Genomic DNA, 17,873 nt, shown 5'->3' with positions numbered 1-17,873 from the left:
GAAGGTCATTATAGCCAAGATTAAGGGAACTGTTAAGTATTTTGGTATTATGTTAGAATGTTGAGGATTGAGTATTTGTGATGAATGTTTTAGTATCATATTAGAATGTTGTGTATTGGATGTTAATGTTAAATGTTGCAGTAATTAAAGAAAAAAACTAATATGGTTGGGTTTGCACTTTTGTTAATGTGGGAAGATTATGAGTAGGATCAAAAAGGTGATGAAAAATAAAGGCTCTAACACTTCCACACCAACTTTCAGCGGGTCGGAAGGGCACTTGAGGAAACCAAAGCTGCCTGGGTGACAAATTACTCTTCTGGAGAGGGACCAGCATCGAAAAACAACACCGCAGGAAGGGGTGACACGGGCTGATGTGGGAAGAGGAACCGCAGGAGGCGGAATCCCGGCTCGCAGTGGGAATGGGAGCCACAGGAGCCCCTCCACAGCCCTTACACGGACTGAGGGGGTTCCTTTGCCCTTCTCTCCACTCCGGGAGCGGCTGCTCCGGCACAGCTACCGAGAAGCCTCTCAGCGCATTTCAGAGCAGGAGGACGATGGTTGTGTGTGGAAGCCGAGCTGTGAACGCCCCACCTGGACGGGGCTGGAGCACAAGCTCCATGGGGAGCGGCTGAGGGAGCTGGGGCGGCTCAGCCTGGAGAAAAGGCGGCTCGGGGGGCGCTCCTCGTCGCTCTCTCTACAACTCCCTCTCAAGAGGTTGTGGCTGGGTGGGAGTCGGGCTCTGCTCCCAGGGAACAGTGACGGGACCAGAGGATGTAGTGTTAAGCTGAGCCAGGGGAGGTTTAGGTTGGACATTAGGAGGAATTTCTTCGCAAAAAGGGCGAGCAGACGCTGAAACGGGCTGCCCAGAGAGGTGGCGGAGCCACAGTCCCTGGAGGTGTTTAAGGAAAAGCTGGACGCGGCACTCAGTGCCATGGTCTGGCTGGCACGGTGGTGTTGGGTCACAGGTTGGACTGGGTGATCTCGGAGGTCTTTTCCAACCTAATTAATTCCGTGACGCCGCCGCTCGGGCACAGTCCGCCAAGAGGCGGGGGGGAGGCGATCGCCCCTCACCGCCCCGCTGCCGACGCGGCCGAGGAGCCGAGCCCCGATGGCCCCGCGAACCGGAGCCATTTCCCGCAGGCAGCGCGGCCGCGCCGGGTGCCTCAGGCGGGCAAAATGGCGGCGGCTGCTGAGGGGAGGGAGAAGGGGCGGGCAGAGCGCGGTGGAGCTCCGCCATCCTCCTCCTCCTCGTCCTCCTCCTCCGGCCGCCGGCTCGGCCCAGTCCCTGCTCCCCGTGCCCCGCTCCGAGCCCCGGCCACAGGTAGGTGCCCGCCTCGCTGAGGCTCCTTGCCGCGGGTTTGCCCTCCCGGCCGTGCTGCTCGGCGGCCCATCCTCTCCGGAACTGAGATCGCAGAGGTGTTTTGTTGGTTGTTTTTTTTTTTTTTTTTTTGGTCTCTTGCTCTTGGTTGGGTGTTTTAATTTATGTGCCATCTGCAGATGAGGTGAGAGCGAGGTGGGTGTGTGGGAAGAGTGGCGGCTCAGATGGGAGCCCGCCTGGCCAGGGGCAGAGGTGCTTCGGGAGGAGGTGGCCCCGTGACCTTTCCCAAAGGTGGTCCTGGGATGCTCATCCCAAAACTGGATGGGGAGTGTTGTCCCAAAATGCTGCGTCCCTAGCCTCGCTGGGAGGGTGGCATCAACGCAGCTGAGCAGAGGGCCCCAGCCTGCTCTGGCTGGCCCCTGGCTGGAAGCCGGCCTGTGGAATCGTTAACCAGGCATGTCCAACCAGTGGAATTTCTAACGGGGGGTGCAGGTGTCCGGGCACACAGGTGAGCACAATGTGTGTCTGGGTTTGCCTGGACGGGGGATGCCACAACCTTCCCTTCGCCTCCCAGCTGATCCTCCCTCCTGTGCTAGCAGGGGGATTGTAACCCTCACGTGAAAACACCTGGAAGACCACCGAGGTAAGTATTGTTAAGCCTTATGTGTTTCAGCTGCTGAGGTGGCAGACAGCTGTACACCTATTCTATAATCTGCTGGAAATAAACCCAAACCAAACTGAACTGACCCACCACCATGAAGGATGATGTTCGTTTAGACCAAAATTCATGCCCTCCTGTGAATTTCTGTCTAAATTTCAGGCAAGATTTGTTTCCTTCTGTAAGAGGGACATAGAGAGGATATCGCAGGGGAGAACTGGTTAAGTGACTTTACGGTGTTAAAGCCCTTTTGCCATCCCTGTTGTGGCAGTATCCAAGTCGCGTGGATCTCCGCTGGTGATGACAGACTGTTGTGTGGATTGTTTGGGTAACCAAGCAAGTTGTCAAAGTGGGACCAGGCCTGTATGTCAGGAATGTATATTGAAGCCAGGTCCTGTAAACACTCACTGATCTGTAGAGTCTTGTTGCTAGGGCTTTGCACAGGAATAAAGAGTCACATATGAGTCCCTCTTTGAAGTCCTCGTGTGCTACTTGACTATTTGGAAGCCAGGAGGATGGCTGAGGAGAGAGTTTCCATAGTTTGTGAGCTTCACTCTCAGGATTTTCATTTATAAATAAATTCACGTCTTTCCATGGCTCGTTTTGGAGTGGAGCCAAGCAGAACTATATTGTTTATGTGCGTACATTTTTGTATCTCACACAAAGATGCCTATTGTTTACCCAGAAACTGTAAGAGGAATGTTTTGTTAACATTTGGTTAGCAATATAAACTGACAAACACAAGCGCAGACTAGAACTCAAAACAGAAATAGCCCTTCTTGGAACAGAAAAACACAGCTGCCTGAAAACTGTTTTTCAGGGAAAACTATGCACCTATTGGTTCCACATTTCTTTTAAAACTCAGGTTCTGTCATTTATGTGCCTATGAAACTTCAACTGCCTGTAACTTTCACAGCAGCTTAGTCTCATGCCCATGTACCCTCTAAACAATGCTTATTTTTCTGAAGATGATTGGCTGAATTGTGGGGTTTTTTAGTTATATTTAAAATTTGTTTTTTGTTGGGTGTGTCGCTGTTACATTTTCAAATTCCTGAGCTGACTGGGATGAATTCCCCTCTCCATTGTCAACATGTGTCTTTTCCATTAGGACTTGCTGCCTTCTCCTTACTTTAAGAAACTTTCAGTGGCTTGAAATAGTATGACAAAAAAATCCCCGCGTTTTCAATATTTTATATTAAAAAAAAAAAATAAAATTCCACAGCCTCCATGGAGAGTAGTTACAGAGCCCATGGGGTCCTGCCTTTCATAGTGGAGTGTATTGAATTAGTGGACCCTGAATGCAAATTTCCTGTCGTGATAATGCACATGGATGACCTCTAATCTCTCAGTTGTGCTGTTTCTGACTGCATTCCGTGATGACCAGCATCCGCCTGCACTCAAGTGATTGATACCTGCTTAAAAAAAAAAAGGGGGTAAATTGTTCTTAGAAGGGCCCAGTAGCATTTGGTATTTTAGAAAGAAGGGATCACAGCAGTTTGGGAACTCCATGACAGCAGAGTGTTTAATTTTTAATGCAGTGATGGCAGTAAGTGTTCATCAGATTGTACAGGTCCACTGGAAGAAAGTCAGAACTTTAGAACTTGCACATCTCCTAATGCTCACCAACATCTCTTTTTTAGAATTACTATTAATGAAGTGCTTTGGCACTGAATTTCTCTGCTGGTTTTTTCACCCCCTTTCTTAGCTTAAATATTTCTCCCTGTCATTCACAGACTCTTGCTTTCATGACTAGTAGCATAAAATTATATTTTAATATCATAGGTACCATCTTACATTCATTATTTCTGCACTGCCTGATCCTCCCCAAGTGAGTATTTGTACCTGATTTCAGTTTGATGGGTCACTGTAAGTGTTTACAGGTTATCTTTTGTTTCCTTTCTTTTATCTTTCTCCACTGACAGACGGAAGAATATATGCTGACTCTGCTACAACTCACAAGTGTTGTATTTATTTTTTTAATTTTATGTGTTTGTTTTAGGAAGCAGAAGGCGAACTGTTTAGTTCATTGTAGTGCTGAGCACAGCGAGATCCTGTTCTGCAGCTGGGCTGTGGAGGGAGGACAGTAACAATGCTGATACGGAAAGTAATTTTTAATGTTTCTACTACTATTTTCCTACACTGAGTTTGTTACATACGGCTTTGATTTTTACAGGGACCTCTGTGTGCCTGTACCCTTGCACTTATGTGGCTACTCACTGAAATCCCTGACTCTCCTGTTTGTATAAGGAGATCCTTAACAGGATTATTTGGAATTAGAGGTCTGTGGCAAGATGTGATTGGAATTAGTCTGGGTGGGGAAAAGTGTCAGTTTTAGGAAGGTGTTCTGGTGTGGATATGAGCTGGTTTTATCATCTCCCAAGAACAGGTTACCTGTTTTATTCATTGCCTAAAGCTTCAGATTAAAGAATATGTTCACGTTTTAAAATAGATGTTTGCTTAGTAGTTATATTCCAGCAGATTCTAACCCTGACGTGTCAGAATTCCACTGTAACTCAGTAAATAAAAACAAGACACAAGAATCCCCTGGGTTCTGAGCTGCAGAATCAGTGATGTTTCCATATTTTCCTTTCTGTTCTCTCACAGGGAAGATGACACTCAGCCAGCATTCCTGAGTCACAAGGATGGGGCCAGATGTACCTCTGCTCAACGATTACAAACAGGAGTTCTTCTTGAAGCGCTTTCCTCAGACTGTGCTGGGAGGTCCCCGGCTTAAATTAGGCTATTGTGCCCCTCCCTACATATATGTGAACCAGATCATTCTCTTTCTGACACCATGGGTTTGGGGAGGAGTAGGAACACTCCTGTACCAGCTGGGAGTCACGAAGGACTATTGCACTGCAGCACTGTCGGGAGGACTGATGTTTGTCACTGCACTTGCTCTCCAGATGACAAATCTGTATGCGAAGCAGAAAACAGTGACAGTAGAGAGAATGCAAATTCAGAATGCCCTGACAGATGAAGATGAGTTTGAATTTTCCAGCTGTGTAGGTTCAGAGACAGTAAAATTTATTATTCCTGGCAAGAAGTATATAATCAACACCGTATTCCATTCCCTTCTGGCAGGGGTATTGTGTGGGCTGGGAACTTGGTATTTGCTGCCAAACAGAATAACCTTGTTATATAACAACATTGGAGGAACTGTTGTGATCTTTGTGTTTGGATGGGTGACCATATGTATAGGAGAGTATTCATTAATCATAAACACAGCTACTGAAACAGCCACTTTCCAAGCACTGGATACTTACGAAATCACTGCTCTGATGAGACCTTTCTACATTTTTGTCTTTATTGCAGTGGATCTTGCACACAGGTAAACCTAATAATGCATTTAGCTAATTTAAGTACTGGCTATTCTGTGTATTTTTGATGAGAAGGATGAAATTATTCTTCTGAGGAAAATTTTTTTGGGGATTTTAATCAACTGTAGAAACTTCAAAGAAAGAAGCCATATATATATATGTATGGTAGGAAATTGAGACTCTGTGCTGTGTATAAAAGATTCCTACATTTTTATAGCATTCCATGTAAATTAGGAAGAACAGTTAAAGCAGTTTGTACATATGACACAGGTAAAATTGACTTCTACCATGTAATTTTTAATATTTTTGCACCAGAGCATTTGCATTACTGTCCTTTTTAAAAACACGTGTTCCTCACCTGGAATTGTAGATCTAAACACTGCAGACTTCAGGAATTTTATGTCCGTATTTCATCCTGGAATATATTCTCATTTAATCTCTGCAAAATGATTGTAGAGTGTTTTAGACAACAGGCAAAAAAAAAAAAGGTACTCTGAATCTGGTTTTAATGAATGGATAAGCGAATGTGAGCATTGCTATATCTTGGTTGTATGGATTTTGGACTTCAATTTTTAAATGCTCTTGTAATACAAAAGAGCTATGTCAGCCTACAAATAGGAGACCTCTATATTTCTGTTTTTCAGATGGGTTTTTCTTAACAAGTATTTGCAGAATCTCTTAAAGCAAGAAAGATGCTTTTAGATTTACTCTGTGCATTCATTCTCCCCATCAACTGATATTTAAATCACTTTGTCACATGTACATATTTTATGGTTGGGGTAATTCGGATGCACTAAAAAAAAAAAAAACAAAACAAAACAGGCATGTTTGATTTTACTGGTTTTGCATTTGGAGATGTCTTTGTTAATGATTTACCCTCGTTGCCACTTCAGTTAAGATTTTTAATTTCCTGAGGAGAAAATTCAGACATTGTCTAAATCCCTGATAAAATTCCTTTGAGGCTTCATTTGCTTATTTATGAAAAAGTAGAGAGAAACCAAATATCTTTTCAGTCCCCATTTAACTGAATTAGCTAGCTGGTGAACTACTTATGACTTAAAATTTATGCAGATTTCTAACACTGATCTTTGTATTTTTACAGGATGATTTTGACACTTTTATGTAGAAAATAGTATTTTATATCCCTAAGGAGAGTTTAGGTGTACAGGCAACATGCCAGTTCTTCCACTGCTAAGACTTACTTCTTCTGTCTTGGACTGGCATAAAATTTTGCTTTTGTGACTCTGAAAAAATACTTTGCTTTTTTTTTTTGTTAAACCAGTGAGGTTTTGGAGCCTGTGGACCTTTCTTTTTGCATAAGTATTTCTTCAGCTTATTATCACAACAGTATCAAAACAACTAGGATAATTACATCGCTGGATTCATCTGCATAATCCAAAGGCTTCAGATCTCTTAAATGGGAAATTAGGCTGTGTTCTGATGTTCTAATTAATGTGTTGCTGCCCCAAGCATAAATGTATGTCCTTATTTTTCCTTTTAAACCATCGTAATTGAGGTTTTGTAGGTTGAATATGTAATGGTTTTACTTTAAGATTTGCTGTAGTATTTAAACGAGAAGTCTTCCCACACATAAGTTACCCTTTCCTTCACAGAAGTCAAATCCATTTCTTCTTTTATCCAGGTTTGCTGCCAACGCACCCATTTTAGAACAGACAAACCAGATTTTGCACATCCTATTTCTTTTCCTGCCATTCTTGTGGGCAATGGGAATTCTGCCCCCGCTTGACGCACTTTTTCTGTGGGGAATGGAACAACTGTTGGAGTTTGGACTAGGAGGTTCACCTATGTCAAGTAACACAAAGTAAATGTTTATATGATTGTAAAATATATCAGTATTGTTCATAACCTTTTTCTTTTCAAGCAAATCTTTTTTATTTTCTCCTTCACAGGTTATTAGTAATGTTTCTCATTTCTGCTGGAACAGCAATAGCATCGTATTTCATTCCCAGCACTCTCGGTGTGATCCTCTTCATGACTGGATTTGGGTTCATACTGAGTCTTAACCTAAGCGAGATTGGGTTTGCCTTCAAACACACCATGATCAGCCATTTAGCCTCCAGCAAACCTAAAAATACGCACAGAGGTCTTAGGATGCAATTTGGGTGGAGGGAATTTATTTTCTATTTGGCCGTGTTGACGTTTGCCCTCACGGAAGCGAGTCTGCTGCACCGATTTGCAGGCTCTTCATCACTCTCCCAGGCCAGTCCTCAGGCCATAGCAAGTTACATTCTGATCCTATTACTTATAATGATGTGGATTCTTAGAGAGATTCAGAGAGTGTACTTGTTTGGAGTCTTCCGAAACCCCTTTTATCCAAAGGATGTCAGGACTGTGACTGTGTTCATGGAGAAGCAAAGAAGGCTAATGAAAGTTGGTGTTGTCAGGAGGATTTTACTAACACTAGGTAGGAATGCACACTGTCTGTTGTTTGTTAGATGATGCTTGTAGGGAGATTGAAACAACACTAGAACTGCTGTATGTGCAAGATCCTATGAATGAACTAAGAAAAAACAAGTAGCTGGAAATACTTGTTGATGTCTTGATGAATTGTGCATTGAGGTCAAAGTTACTGGTCCAGAATATTTGAAAGTGATTTTTTTTTTTTAGGAGTGAACCTAAAAAGTTCAGCTTTTTAAAAGCCCAGCTCAGAAAGCAAAGCCTTTTAAAGGGTTTTAGTTATAACTTAAGTACTCACTTTTGAAAAAAGTGACACTTGCAGATTTTTTAAAAAGTACTCAGAAACAAAGAAACAAAGCTGACTAAATATTTGGTTCTTGCTAGGAAGGGGGAACCTCCTTTCTGGTAGGTCAGGGAGAAATGCGTCTGCCTTGAGGGAATAAAAATTTGATTTAAATTATTTCATAAAGAAGCATTAGTTTGGGAAAGTGAATTGATGACTGCTATTCCGTGTTTATTTTTACTTATTTGGGTATTTGTATTCTCTTGGAGAAACAAATAAAGGCCAGAAAAAACCTAACAGCAAGTAACAGCTGAGTCCTGATGTAAATGTTTGCTGTCCTGGGCCATTAGTGCTGTTTGATAGCCTGGGAGTGTAACACAAAGAGGAATTTGATAATGAGGGGAAGAGGTTTGTTTTTTTTTTTAACTAAGATTTCCATTCTGCAATAAGACTGCTTACCTCTGTAGACTTTTATTATGTTTTTGAAAGGAAATCAATGATTCTTTTATTTCAATTCCAGTGTCTCCGTTTGCTATGATAGCGTTCCTGTCACTAGACCGTTCGCTACAAAACCTTCATTCTGTGTCTGTTTGCATTGGATTCACGAGAATATTTAGGATGGTAATTTGAATTCTAAATCTGTTAGCCTAAGAAATGCTCTTCTGCGTGATTTAAGTATTAAGGTGGCTTGGAAGAAATGTTCCAGGTCATGAAAGCAGAGAGAAATAGATAAATTTTTTTAAATGTATGTCTAACATCTCTCTATTTTAGGTCTGGCAGAATACAGAAAATGCCTTACTGGACATTGTGATTGTGTCAATAGCACAAATGTTGGTGTTTAATCCAGACCTCTGGTGGAACAGGAGCCTTGATACAGGAATCAGACTCTTGCTGGTAATTGTCATAATGTAAATTTAAGCAGGTAGTTGTCTCTTAAAGTCTGTATTTCCTTGCTCTCTCCTATTAGAGGATTACAGAGCCCAGAAGCTAAAAACTGTGTACTAAGATAAATAGTAACACAAATCAATAGTCATGCTTAATTTTCATAAAATCATTGTAGCCAAGGCAGCTCTGGCAGTGTTGGACATGACACAGGCTACAAATGGCATGCTTGTTGTCTGTGTCCCACAGGTCGGTCTCCTCCGGGATCGGCTGCTCCAGTTTGTGTCCAAGCTGCAGTTTGCCTTGGCCATCCTCCTGACGTCGTGGACGGAGAAGAAGCAGCGCCGCAAATCCACCGCCACCTTGATCACCCTCAACGTGGTTTTCTTCCCCATCCTGCTGACCCTCATCGCCATCTCCGCCCTCCTTTCCTCCCCGTTGCTGCCGCTTTTCACGCTGCCCGTGTTCCTGGTCGGGTTTCCCAGGCCTGTCCGGAGCTGGCCGGGACCCGTGGGTGCCACGGCCTGTGTGTGCCCCGACACCGTGTACTACCAGCAGCTGGTGCCCAGCCTGGCTGTGGCCCTGCAGTCTGCACTGGCCACTGGGAGCCTGGGTAGGTGCACAGCAACACTGATGAAGCCGAATACCTTAGGAAAGGTGGATTTGCTGGAGAATGGGAGAACCGTGGTTCAAACCGCGTTTCACGGTGTGGGTTAAACCTGGTGCTCAGAGGTGGTTCAGTTGAGGAAAAAGTGGGTACTTTTATCCTACTTGTACAGTCAGCCAGTGATAGGGCAAAGGGAAACGGCTTCAGGTTGCACCAGGCGAGGTTTAGGTTGGATATTAGGAAAAATTTCTTCACTGTAAGGATTGTGAAGCATTGGAACAGGCTGCCCTGGGAAGTGGTGGAGTCACCATCCCTGGGGGCGTTAAGAGAACGAGTAGATGTGCCCTGGTTTTAGTGGACATAGTGGTGGTCAGCCAAAGGTTGGACTCGGTGATCTTGGAGGTCTTTTCCAAGCCTAACGGTTCTATGATCTCTACCTGCTGCATTCCAGTAAAAAAATAACTCTGGTTTGTTACCTTTAAAGAGACATTAAACGGTGATTAAACAGTCTCAATCCTGATCTTTCTGTACTGAACCAAAAGGATGGACAGCACAGAGAAGGGCGTGTGTCAAACTGCTCTCTGTGGCTGTGTCTTTCTCTGCATCAATCCCGTTGCTCGGGATCCAGAAGCTGACTTTGCTGATTTGGGTGTGGTCATTGTTTATGGCGAATATGGGCTGGATGTTTGTAAAATACATGATGCAGCACAACCAGCAGCATTCAGCTGAGAACAGAACCATTTGGTAAGACTTAATGCCCTATCTTGTGCAGGCAGTCGGGGTAGGATTGTAACAGCACTTGTGGGTTTACAGCCTGTGACAGGCATCGTGAGGGGGATTTCACAGAATTGCAGGAACAGAGGTGAAGAAATGCCCAGTCTTTTTCCCAGCTGGAGACAGGATAACTGTTAAAATTGCAAGCTCGTTGTCTCGAGACACAGCCTTTGTGTAACCTAAATAATCAAAAGATTGCTGCCCTTAGGCAAGAGGCAAGTATTTACATAAGCCTCTTAGAAAATGGCTTATGATTAGACAAAATGGGCTAATATTTGAAGGCAGTGGAAGTTAGCCTTAATCATGCTTTTTTGAAGAATATAACCAAGTGCTTTACTTTTACATTTGCTGCACTTTTAGTACTGATTAGAGGGAGGTATTGAATAAAACTAGGAAGTGTTTTTCCTCAGAGAGAGTTCAGTTTGCCTACAGCATCAGCCCATCTGTGCTTTATATATACAATAGATAATTTATATAATATATATGTATAGTTTATCAGTTATATCTCTCTTCTGTTTTATGTCTATATGTATTTTTATAGATTTTTTTCCCCTTTGCCATAATGACTGTGATGGCATGTCTGCCTCAGAATAAATAATTTAAAAGACTAGTCTTGAGGGGGGAGAAAAAGTCCCTGCTTTAATGGGAAGATCTGTGAATGAATGTCTTCAAGCAAGAAAAAATGTGGTGTTCTCAGATGAGTTCAAAATGAAGTGGTACCACTTTGTGTGTCACTAATTTAAACCCGTACTTTTTTTCTGTGTAAAGGAGTTTTAGTAGCTTTAACAGCTAGCAAGAAAGGAATTAAAATCTTTGCAAAATGTTAGCAAGGAAATGCACTTCATTAGCTCAGTGGGATAGAAAAGGTTACTTAAATTTTAACTACAACTTAATGGCTGGTTTCACTGATTTCATCCTACAGCGTTCTAAAACTAAAATTCTCTGTGTGAGTGGTCACTGTATGTGAGTGACAGCAGGAGCAGGTCATAAACTGGCAGCAAAGTCATGCTTAAGGATAGAACCATTGTTTTAGGAAAGTTGACATTAGGCTGTAATTCAAATACAGTATAACCACCAGTTCTTAGAAAGTTTGGCCTTGCACTTTTTATTGAAATAGGTAGAAAAGAGAAAAGGTACATTTTGTGTGGCTTTTTTTTGGACCCAAGTGTCATTTTTACAGTGGGATTTTTGAGTGCTGACTACCTTGATGTTGTTCAGAACCCTATTTTCAAATTCCAGTTTATTCTGTGTGGCTCTATTTTTGGTGATGTCGTGCTTAATACAGGGGGATCAGATTTATTTATGCACAGACACACAAAGGTATTTCAGAATGACTGCAGATGATTTCCTCTGTATCTGCTGTTCGTGCTCAATGTGTGTGATGTTGATTCCCAAATATTTAAGGATGAGCAGGTGCTTTTGCTCTGCCTCTGTTTATGTGTCGGTAAAATGGGTGTGATGATGTGTCACTGGAGAGCTGACACTCATTTACATCTGGATTTCACATTGTAGGAGATATTTTAGGAAGAAATATAGAAGATACTTTAGGATATTAGGAAGAAATTCTTGCCTGTGAGGGTGGGGAGGCCCTGGCACAGGTTGCCCAGAGAAGCTGTGGCTGCACCATCCGTGGAAGTGTTCAAGGCCAGGTTGGATGGGGCTTGGAGCAACCTGGGATAATAGAAGGTGTCCCTGCCCATGGCAGGGGTTGGAAGTGGATGGTCTTTAAGGTCCCTTCCAACCCAAACCATTTCTGTGATTTCCTAATAATGCTGGAATACAGACAATCAGTTTAGGAAATGGTGCTGCAGGTAACAAATCCTGATTAGTTGTGTTTTTATTTCTCCCATAACAAATAAACTTCTTACTCCACAGCACATTGGACCATTAGGGTACTCATGTGCTATATCATAATTCTTTAATGCATTCAGTCATAAGAACTTTAGGTCTCCGGAGAACATCAGTGGGAACTGAGTGGTTGGAAACGCAGCCAAAGATGATTTTCAATCGTGAAAATCATCTCTACAAAGGGAATTAAGGGTGGGGTTGCTTAACCCTAGTGCAGTATTAATATTGTAGCCTGCAGTTGTGTGAGAGTTTCCCAGTTTTCCCCAGCTTTTTCAAAGTGAACGCTGCAGTTCCAAGATCCAGCTTTGCAGCTAGTTTCTTTAGGATTCTAACGTCCTAGTTAGCCAGTTGTAACTGGTTGTGATGTTGATGCAGAAATATTTTTTGTATTTGCAGTTGAATCCTTTTGTTAGCACGTAGAGAAGGTTTTCACCACTACAATACCAAAGTAATACATTTGTTGGGTTTTGATCCTTGTCTAGGTCTCTCTCTACCTGGATCACATTACTTGTGCCGCTTTCAGGACAGACTGATGTGGATATTGGTGCTGGAGAAAGGCTTCACGTACTGTGGCGTTAACATTAAGGTAACTGTGTGCTGAGCACTGAGATAATAACGTTTGGAAGTCATGAAAACATTTTGCTGTGTAGTATTTCATCAGTGTAACTGATTTAGCTGATGCTATAGGTAATTTTTTTAAATGAGCGTTATGCTAGCCAGTCACGTGTAGCACATGCGGAATTTATCATCCAGCTGGTGAGATAGTATCTTCAACAGAAGGGCTAATAAGATCTGCATGAGGCAAAGATTCATTCATTGATCTGTGTCTAATACTGCAGTGAGTGCTTTGTTACTGCATGTGCTCATCTAGCTGTTCTTTCCAGTTAGATCTGTAGGTTCAGTGGTGGAAAATATTGACAACGCAACTTATATTTTTATTCAGAAAAAATGTTGTTGGAGGCAAACAGCTTGCTAGCATTTAAAGACATGTCCTGGTGAAGACTAAGAGGAAGTTGTTTTCGTGTGTGCTTTAGGGGCTAGAACTGCAGGAAACCTCCTGTCACGCTGCTGAAGCTCACAGAGTTGACGAAATTTTTGAAATGGCCTTTGAACATCAGGAGCGGGCGAAGCTTCTCTCTCCCAATCCCCACTTTGGGCACATCCTGACTCCTTGCACTGTGGTGCCTGTGCGGCTGTACTCCGATGCCAGGAATGTGTTATCCGGGATCATTGACTCTCACGAGAATTTAAAGCACCTGAAAGATGATTTCATTAAAGTGCTTGTGTGGATGCTTGTCCAGTATTGTTATAAAAAATCGAAGACGTGGGAAAGCCCAGGCAGCACCGACAAGAACAAACAAGGGTCTTTCCCAGAAAATCAGCACAGCGGTGCAGTAGGAAGATCCAGGGCTCTGAGGGAAGAAGACAGCTTTAGTGTGGATACAGTGGAGGACTGGACTGATGATAGTGACATTTTTGATTTTGAGCCCAGTGGCAGAACAAAAGACAGGAAAGAACCTGGGCAGTTGGGACCGACACCAAAAGTGCACCTGTCTATTCCAGGGTCTGTGGAAACACAGAGCCAAGACTTGGCACAGGAAATGTCACCAGAAGATAAATTGTACAGGGCTGTGGTGCTTGGGCTGCCTGCTGTAGACAAAGGGAAACAGCCAGAAGTTTTGCCTCGGGTTGAATTTAGTTGCTCTTACTCGGAGCTGTTGAGCATCCCTGAGGAATGGAGAACAGCGCCGGTGCCGCCTTCCAAAGTCAGTGAGATGAGGCAGAGGTTTCCAGAGGAATGGTACCACTTCGTTCTGAGTCAGCTGGACTTCTTCCATCTGAAAGAAAAGCCTTCCAGTTTACTTGCAGACCTCATGGAAGATAAAGCTTTGAAGGACTTGTACATCCAGGGAGTGCTGTCGTGCTGCTTTGGTCTGTTTGGCCTGGATAACGCTGTGCCTGCCCCGAGCCACGTGTTCAGGGCCTACACGGGGGGCATTCCCTGGTCTGTGGGTTTGGACTGGCTAACAGGCAAACCAGAGCTATTCCAGCTGGCATTAAAAGCATTCAGGTAAAAGAGAAACATTCCGTCACATAGATAAAATAATTATATAGGGAGAGTCCTGTGCTTTGGAAGTGAATACCACTTCACTTAAGTTACATTTAACCCCTATCATTTAAACGTATTTGTAGCTTCTTCCTACATAAATGTTGCCTGTGACCCCTGGGGTATGGAGTTTTCTTCTTCCCTCCCTTCCCCACAGCAGCTGCCTCCAATCTGCTGTGTTAAGTGGGGAAAAAACAACCCATTTTCACTGTCCCCATGTCTAAGAGAATTGTGATGGATTTAGATTTTGCCATTTTCCATTACCAGGCAGCAGGAACGGTGTTGGAGGGGAATGAGAGATGCTTAAGTTGATGTGCTCTACATCAGGGTGGGCTAAAAGCACAGCCAGACCGACTGGCGGTGGCTCAGCTGATGAGCAGTAACTGACAGGGTTTGGTGGAGCCTTTCCCCACCTTCTGAAAGGCTGAAGAGCCCTTCTCCCTCCTGTCTCTGCTGCACAAGTGACCATGTGGCTTTCTGCACCTTTCAGATACACTTTTAAACTTATGGTGGACAAAGCCAGCCTGGGTCCAGTGGAGAACTTTGAAGAGCTGGTGAGTTACCTGGAGGAATACGACAGCGATTGGTACATCGGGCTGGTGTCAGACCTGGAGTGGCAGCAGGCAGTTCTGCAGGAAAAGCCATACCTTTTCTCACTGGGGCACGACCCAAGCATGGTAAGAAGAAAAATTGCCAGTGAGCAAGGTCTAAGTTTGGTTTTCCTTTCCACTGTTCTTTCTTTTCCCTCTGTAATTGCATTGCATGAAGGCTGCGCTAAGTTTATGTTTGTGCTCGAGAGGAACTGACACCGCTGTTGTTATAAATCACACCACAGACGCAGCAATATTTCCTGATTATCTCCCTGGATGGAAGAGTCAAAACCAGGAGACTGGTTTATACACTTTGCTGTGTTTAAAGGGAGGATATTCATGGCATGTAGCCCCAAAGTTTCGTTGAGCTTTGTAACCAAAATGCTCGTGCCTCATCTCAGAGAACGCACTGACACCACGATCTGTTCGTTCTCACAGGGAATTTACACCGGGCGAGTCCTCACTCTTCAGGAACTGCTGGTGCAAGTGGGAAAGCTGAACGCTGAGGCTGTCCGGGGTCAGTGGGCCAACCTGTCCTGGGAGCTGCTCTACGCCACCAACGACGACGAGGAGCGGTACAGCATCCAGGCACACCCGGTGCTGCTGCGCAACCTGACGGTGCAGGCTGCCGACCCGCCCCTGGGCTACCCCGTGTACTCCTCAGGGCTCCTGCAGCTCCCTCTGCTCTAGAATGCCCTTTTTTTTTTACGACTGTTGTTATTTTGTGTTTTTCACCTGCATGTTGGGAATCAAATGCTCGTGCTCCATTCGTGCACTGCAGATCGGGTTTGACTCTCGGTGGCGGTGCCGGGCCGGCACACGTCCTTGGCACGGAGATGGTGCTGGCCAGAACCTTCAGCAGGCAGGAAGTTTGGAACTGTTTTCCTGCTGCTGGAACGTGAGACACCATTGCCTGTGTGGCTGACGAGCCAGATGCTGAAATTCTCTTCTCCAGTTTAGAGAGGAGCAGCACAATTCTGATCATTAACTATTTTTGGTGCATTTTTACTTTTTTTTTTTTTTCTCTTAGACAGGTGACTTGCACTGCCAGTCAGGTTACAGCTCTCTGTAGTACTGTCAACCCCAGAGTTGGCAACCAAAGTGTACATAGGACTATTTATATGAGGGTTTTTTTTTTATTCTGGCCATTTTTTATTGGACTGAATTCAGTTCTAGCGTTTGTTATATGACTTTCACTGATCTTCCGTAGCTGTTGTAAGTTCTCAGCTGTGCTTTAACAAAAGTGAGTTCTAAGGGACAATTTTTACCAAAGTATTTGTTTTGGTAAAGAGAATTTATATGAAACAGTGTGTGCTCTGACACACTGATAACCTGTGTGACCTACTGATGAAAGAAGTAAATATGTATAATGAGGGGAGTACAAATGGAATAATTTCATCTCCTTCTTCCAGTATCCATATATATGATATATACTGTATATATGTTATTTGCAGCCTATAGCCACCTCTCTAACCAGTCTTCCACAAATACAGTAAGAACTTGATAATGAGGGGGGGGAGGTGGAAATCCAACTGCCTGTGCCAGAAGTAATTTATTTTTTTTAACCTTACCACAGCTCGGAACAGACTTTGGCAGCTGGTTTGCAATATTAGTCTCCTTGAAAGCAGGTCTGGGCCCAGTCTCCAGTGGCTCTTGATGCTCTTCACTACCACCACTTAGTACATAAATGTGCTTTCTCTGTAGGTCAGTAGTTACAGTGTAGGTACTGCTGGGAAATGCTGAGCAGCGAGTAGGTAATTGTATTTCCTTAACCTATAGAATGAATTTGAGTCAGACCTGCTCCTTAACTGATGTAGAAATGGTTGAGAACACGCAGCCTAGTCCGATTTGGAGCTTGCTTATTACTTTTACTCATTGTCACAGAGCAGTGTACTTTGGGTGCTGGCTGTTTCTTCTGATCAGTGACTATAAATGATTTTTAAAAACTATGCACGTGGTGTAGTGGAATTCCAGAGCAGTCAGGAGACACCTGTTTGGTGCCGTGCTCAGCCCTGAGCTGCATCTGGAAATTCAGGGTCATGGAAGAGATTTGGAAGGGGCTTGTGGAGAGAACCTATTTCAGCTCCCTCAGAAGGAACTACCCTGGCAAATATTTACTCTGATTTAAAACTTCCAATACCAGGAGTGTCAGAAACCCCTCAAGTAGTTCACTCCAGTTCTGTGCTGTTCCTGCAGCAATTGCAAAGTTGGGAGTCATTCCCTGAATCCAGTTAACCCTCCCTGCCTCATTGTAAACCTCTTACTACTTGTCTTCCATATGGTCACAGAAAAGTTAATGACCTTTTTTTTTTGCAGCAGCAGCAGTCTTTTATTCGGAGATGGCTGTGATTTCTGCCCTCATTCTATGTCTTTTCTAAACTGAATAAAGTAGTTGAGAGAAAAACTGAAGAGAGCTCTGATCCTTTTCCCTTCCTTTCCCCGGGTTCTCTCCATCTGCTACCCGGCCTTCTCGAGGATTGTTGCAGGTAACCGGCCCCGGCGTTCCAGCAGAGATCCTGATTGGTACCAGATGGTGGAGCACAATTAGTGATGGGCAGAATTCCTGTTTGTGCACAGGAATGTGGGGCTGGGCTGTAATGCCCTGCAACGTCCCATCCCCTGCCCCGTCACAGGCAGTGTGTCCCACCCACGCCCCTCACTCGCTGCTGCACGGAGCCATTGGTACCTCCCCATAGTTTTTGCAGCAACGTGACCCCAGGCTGCTGACGGGGTTAGCCCTGCACTGCTCTCACGATGCAGGACTGGGCTTGGCACAGGCCACCCTCCCATTTTCCCCCATGACCCCTGAGAGCTGCTCTGTTTTGTAACCACGTGTGCGCACCAGCTTTTATTCCTTGCTCGGGCTGGAAAGTTTCCATAACTTAGGAATGGGTTTTTAAGTAACTTCTAAATGTTGTTTCAGAAGTTCAGGGATTTAGCCCTCAATGCACGCTTTGCTCAAGGAACACTTCACAAAGCACAGATCAGACATCCCAGCCTCCAGCAACCTTCTACTTGAGGGCTGGTTTTTCTCAATAGGAATTAGGAATAAAAGTGAGGGAAACAGG

General features: G+C 44.1%; 1 protein-coding gene across 4 annotated transcripts; it reads left to right on the top strand.

Moving 5' to 3' along the window:
* The first annotated feature begins 1,104 nt into the window (after positions 1-1,104).
* On the top strand, positions 1,105-17,203 carry PCNX4 (pecanex 4). Of its 4 annotated transcripts, none has more exons than XM_027901911.1 (12): positions 1,105-1,321; positions 3,883-3,935; positions 4,581-5,307; positions 6,939-7,118; positions 7,207-7,721; positions 8,518-8,618; positions 8,769-8,891; positions 9,129-9,492; positions 12,591-12,694; positions 13,143-14,179; positions 14,706-14,892; positions 15,244-17,203. In XM_027901911.1, the coding sequence occupies exons 3-12, from the start codon at positions 4,619-4,621 to the stop codon at positions 15,493-15,495; spliced, it is 3,552 nt and encodes a 1,183-aa protein (XP_027757712.1). In that variant the 5' UTR covers positions 1,105-1,321; positions 3,883-3,935; positions 4,581-4,618; the 3' UTR covers positions 15,496-17,203. The 4 variants fall into 4 exon arrangements, with proteins under 4 accessions (XP_027757712.1, XP_027757714.1, XP_027757715.1 ...); XM_027901912.1 differs by lacking the exon at positions 1,105-1,321 and adding an exon at positions 1,936-1,961; XM_027901913.1 differs by lacking the exon at positions 3,883-3,935.
* Positions 17,204-17,873: the final 670 nt, after the last annotated feature.

Source organism: Empidonax traillii, unplaced genomic scaffold (assembly GCF_003031625.1).
Source record: "Empidonax traillii isolate 1590-97213 ecotype Southwest subspecies unplaced genomic scaffold, ASM303162v1 scaffold821:size279169, whole genome shotgun sequence".
NCBI lineage: Eukaryota > Metazoa > Chordata > Aves > Passeriformes > Tyrannidae > Empidonax > Empidonax traillii.
This window is presented reverse-complemented; position numbering and strand designations above follow the sequence as displayed.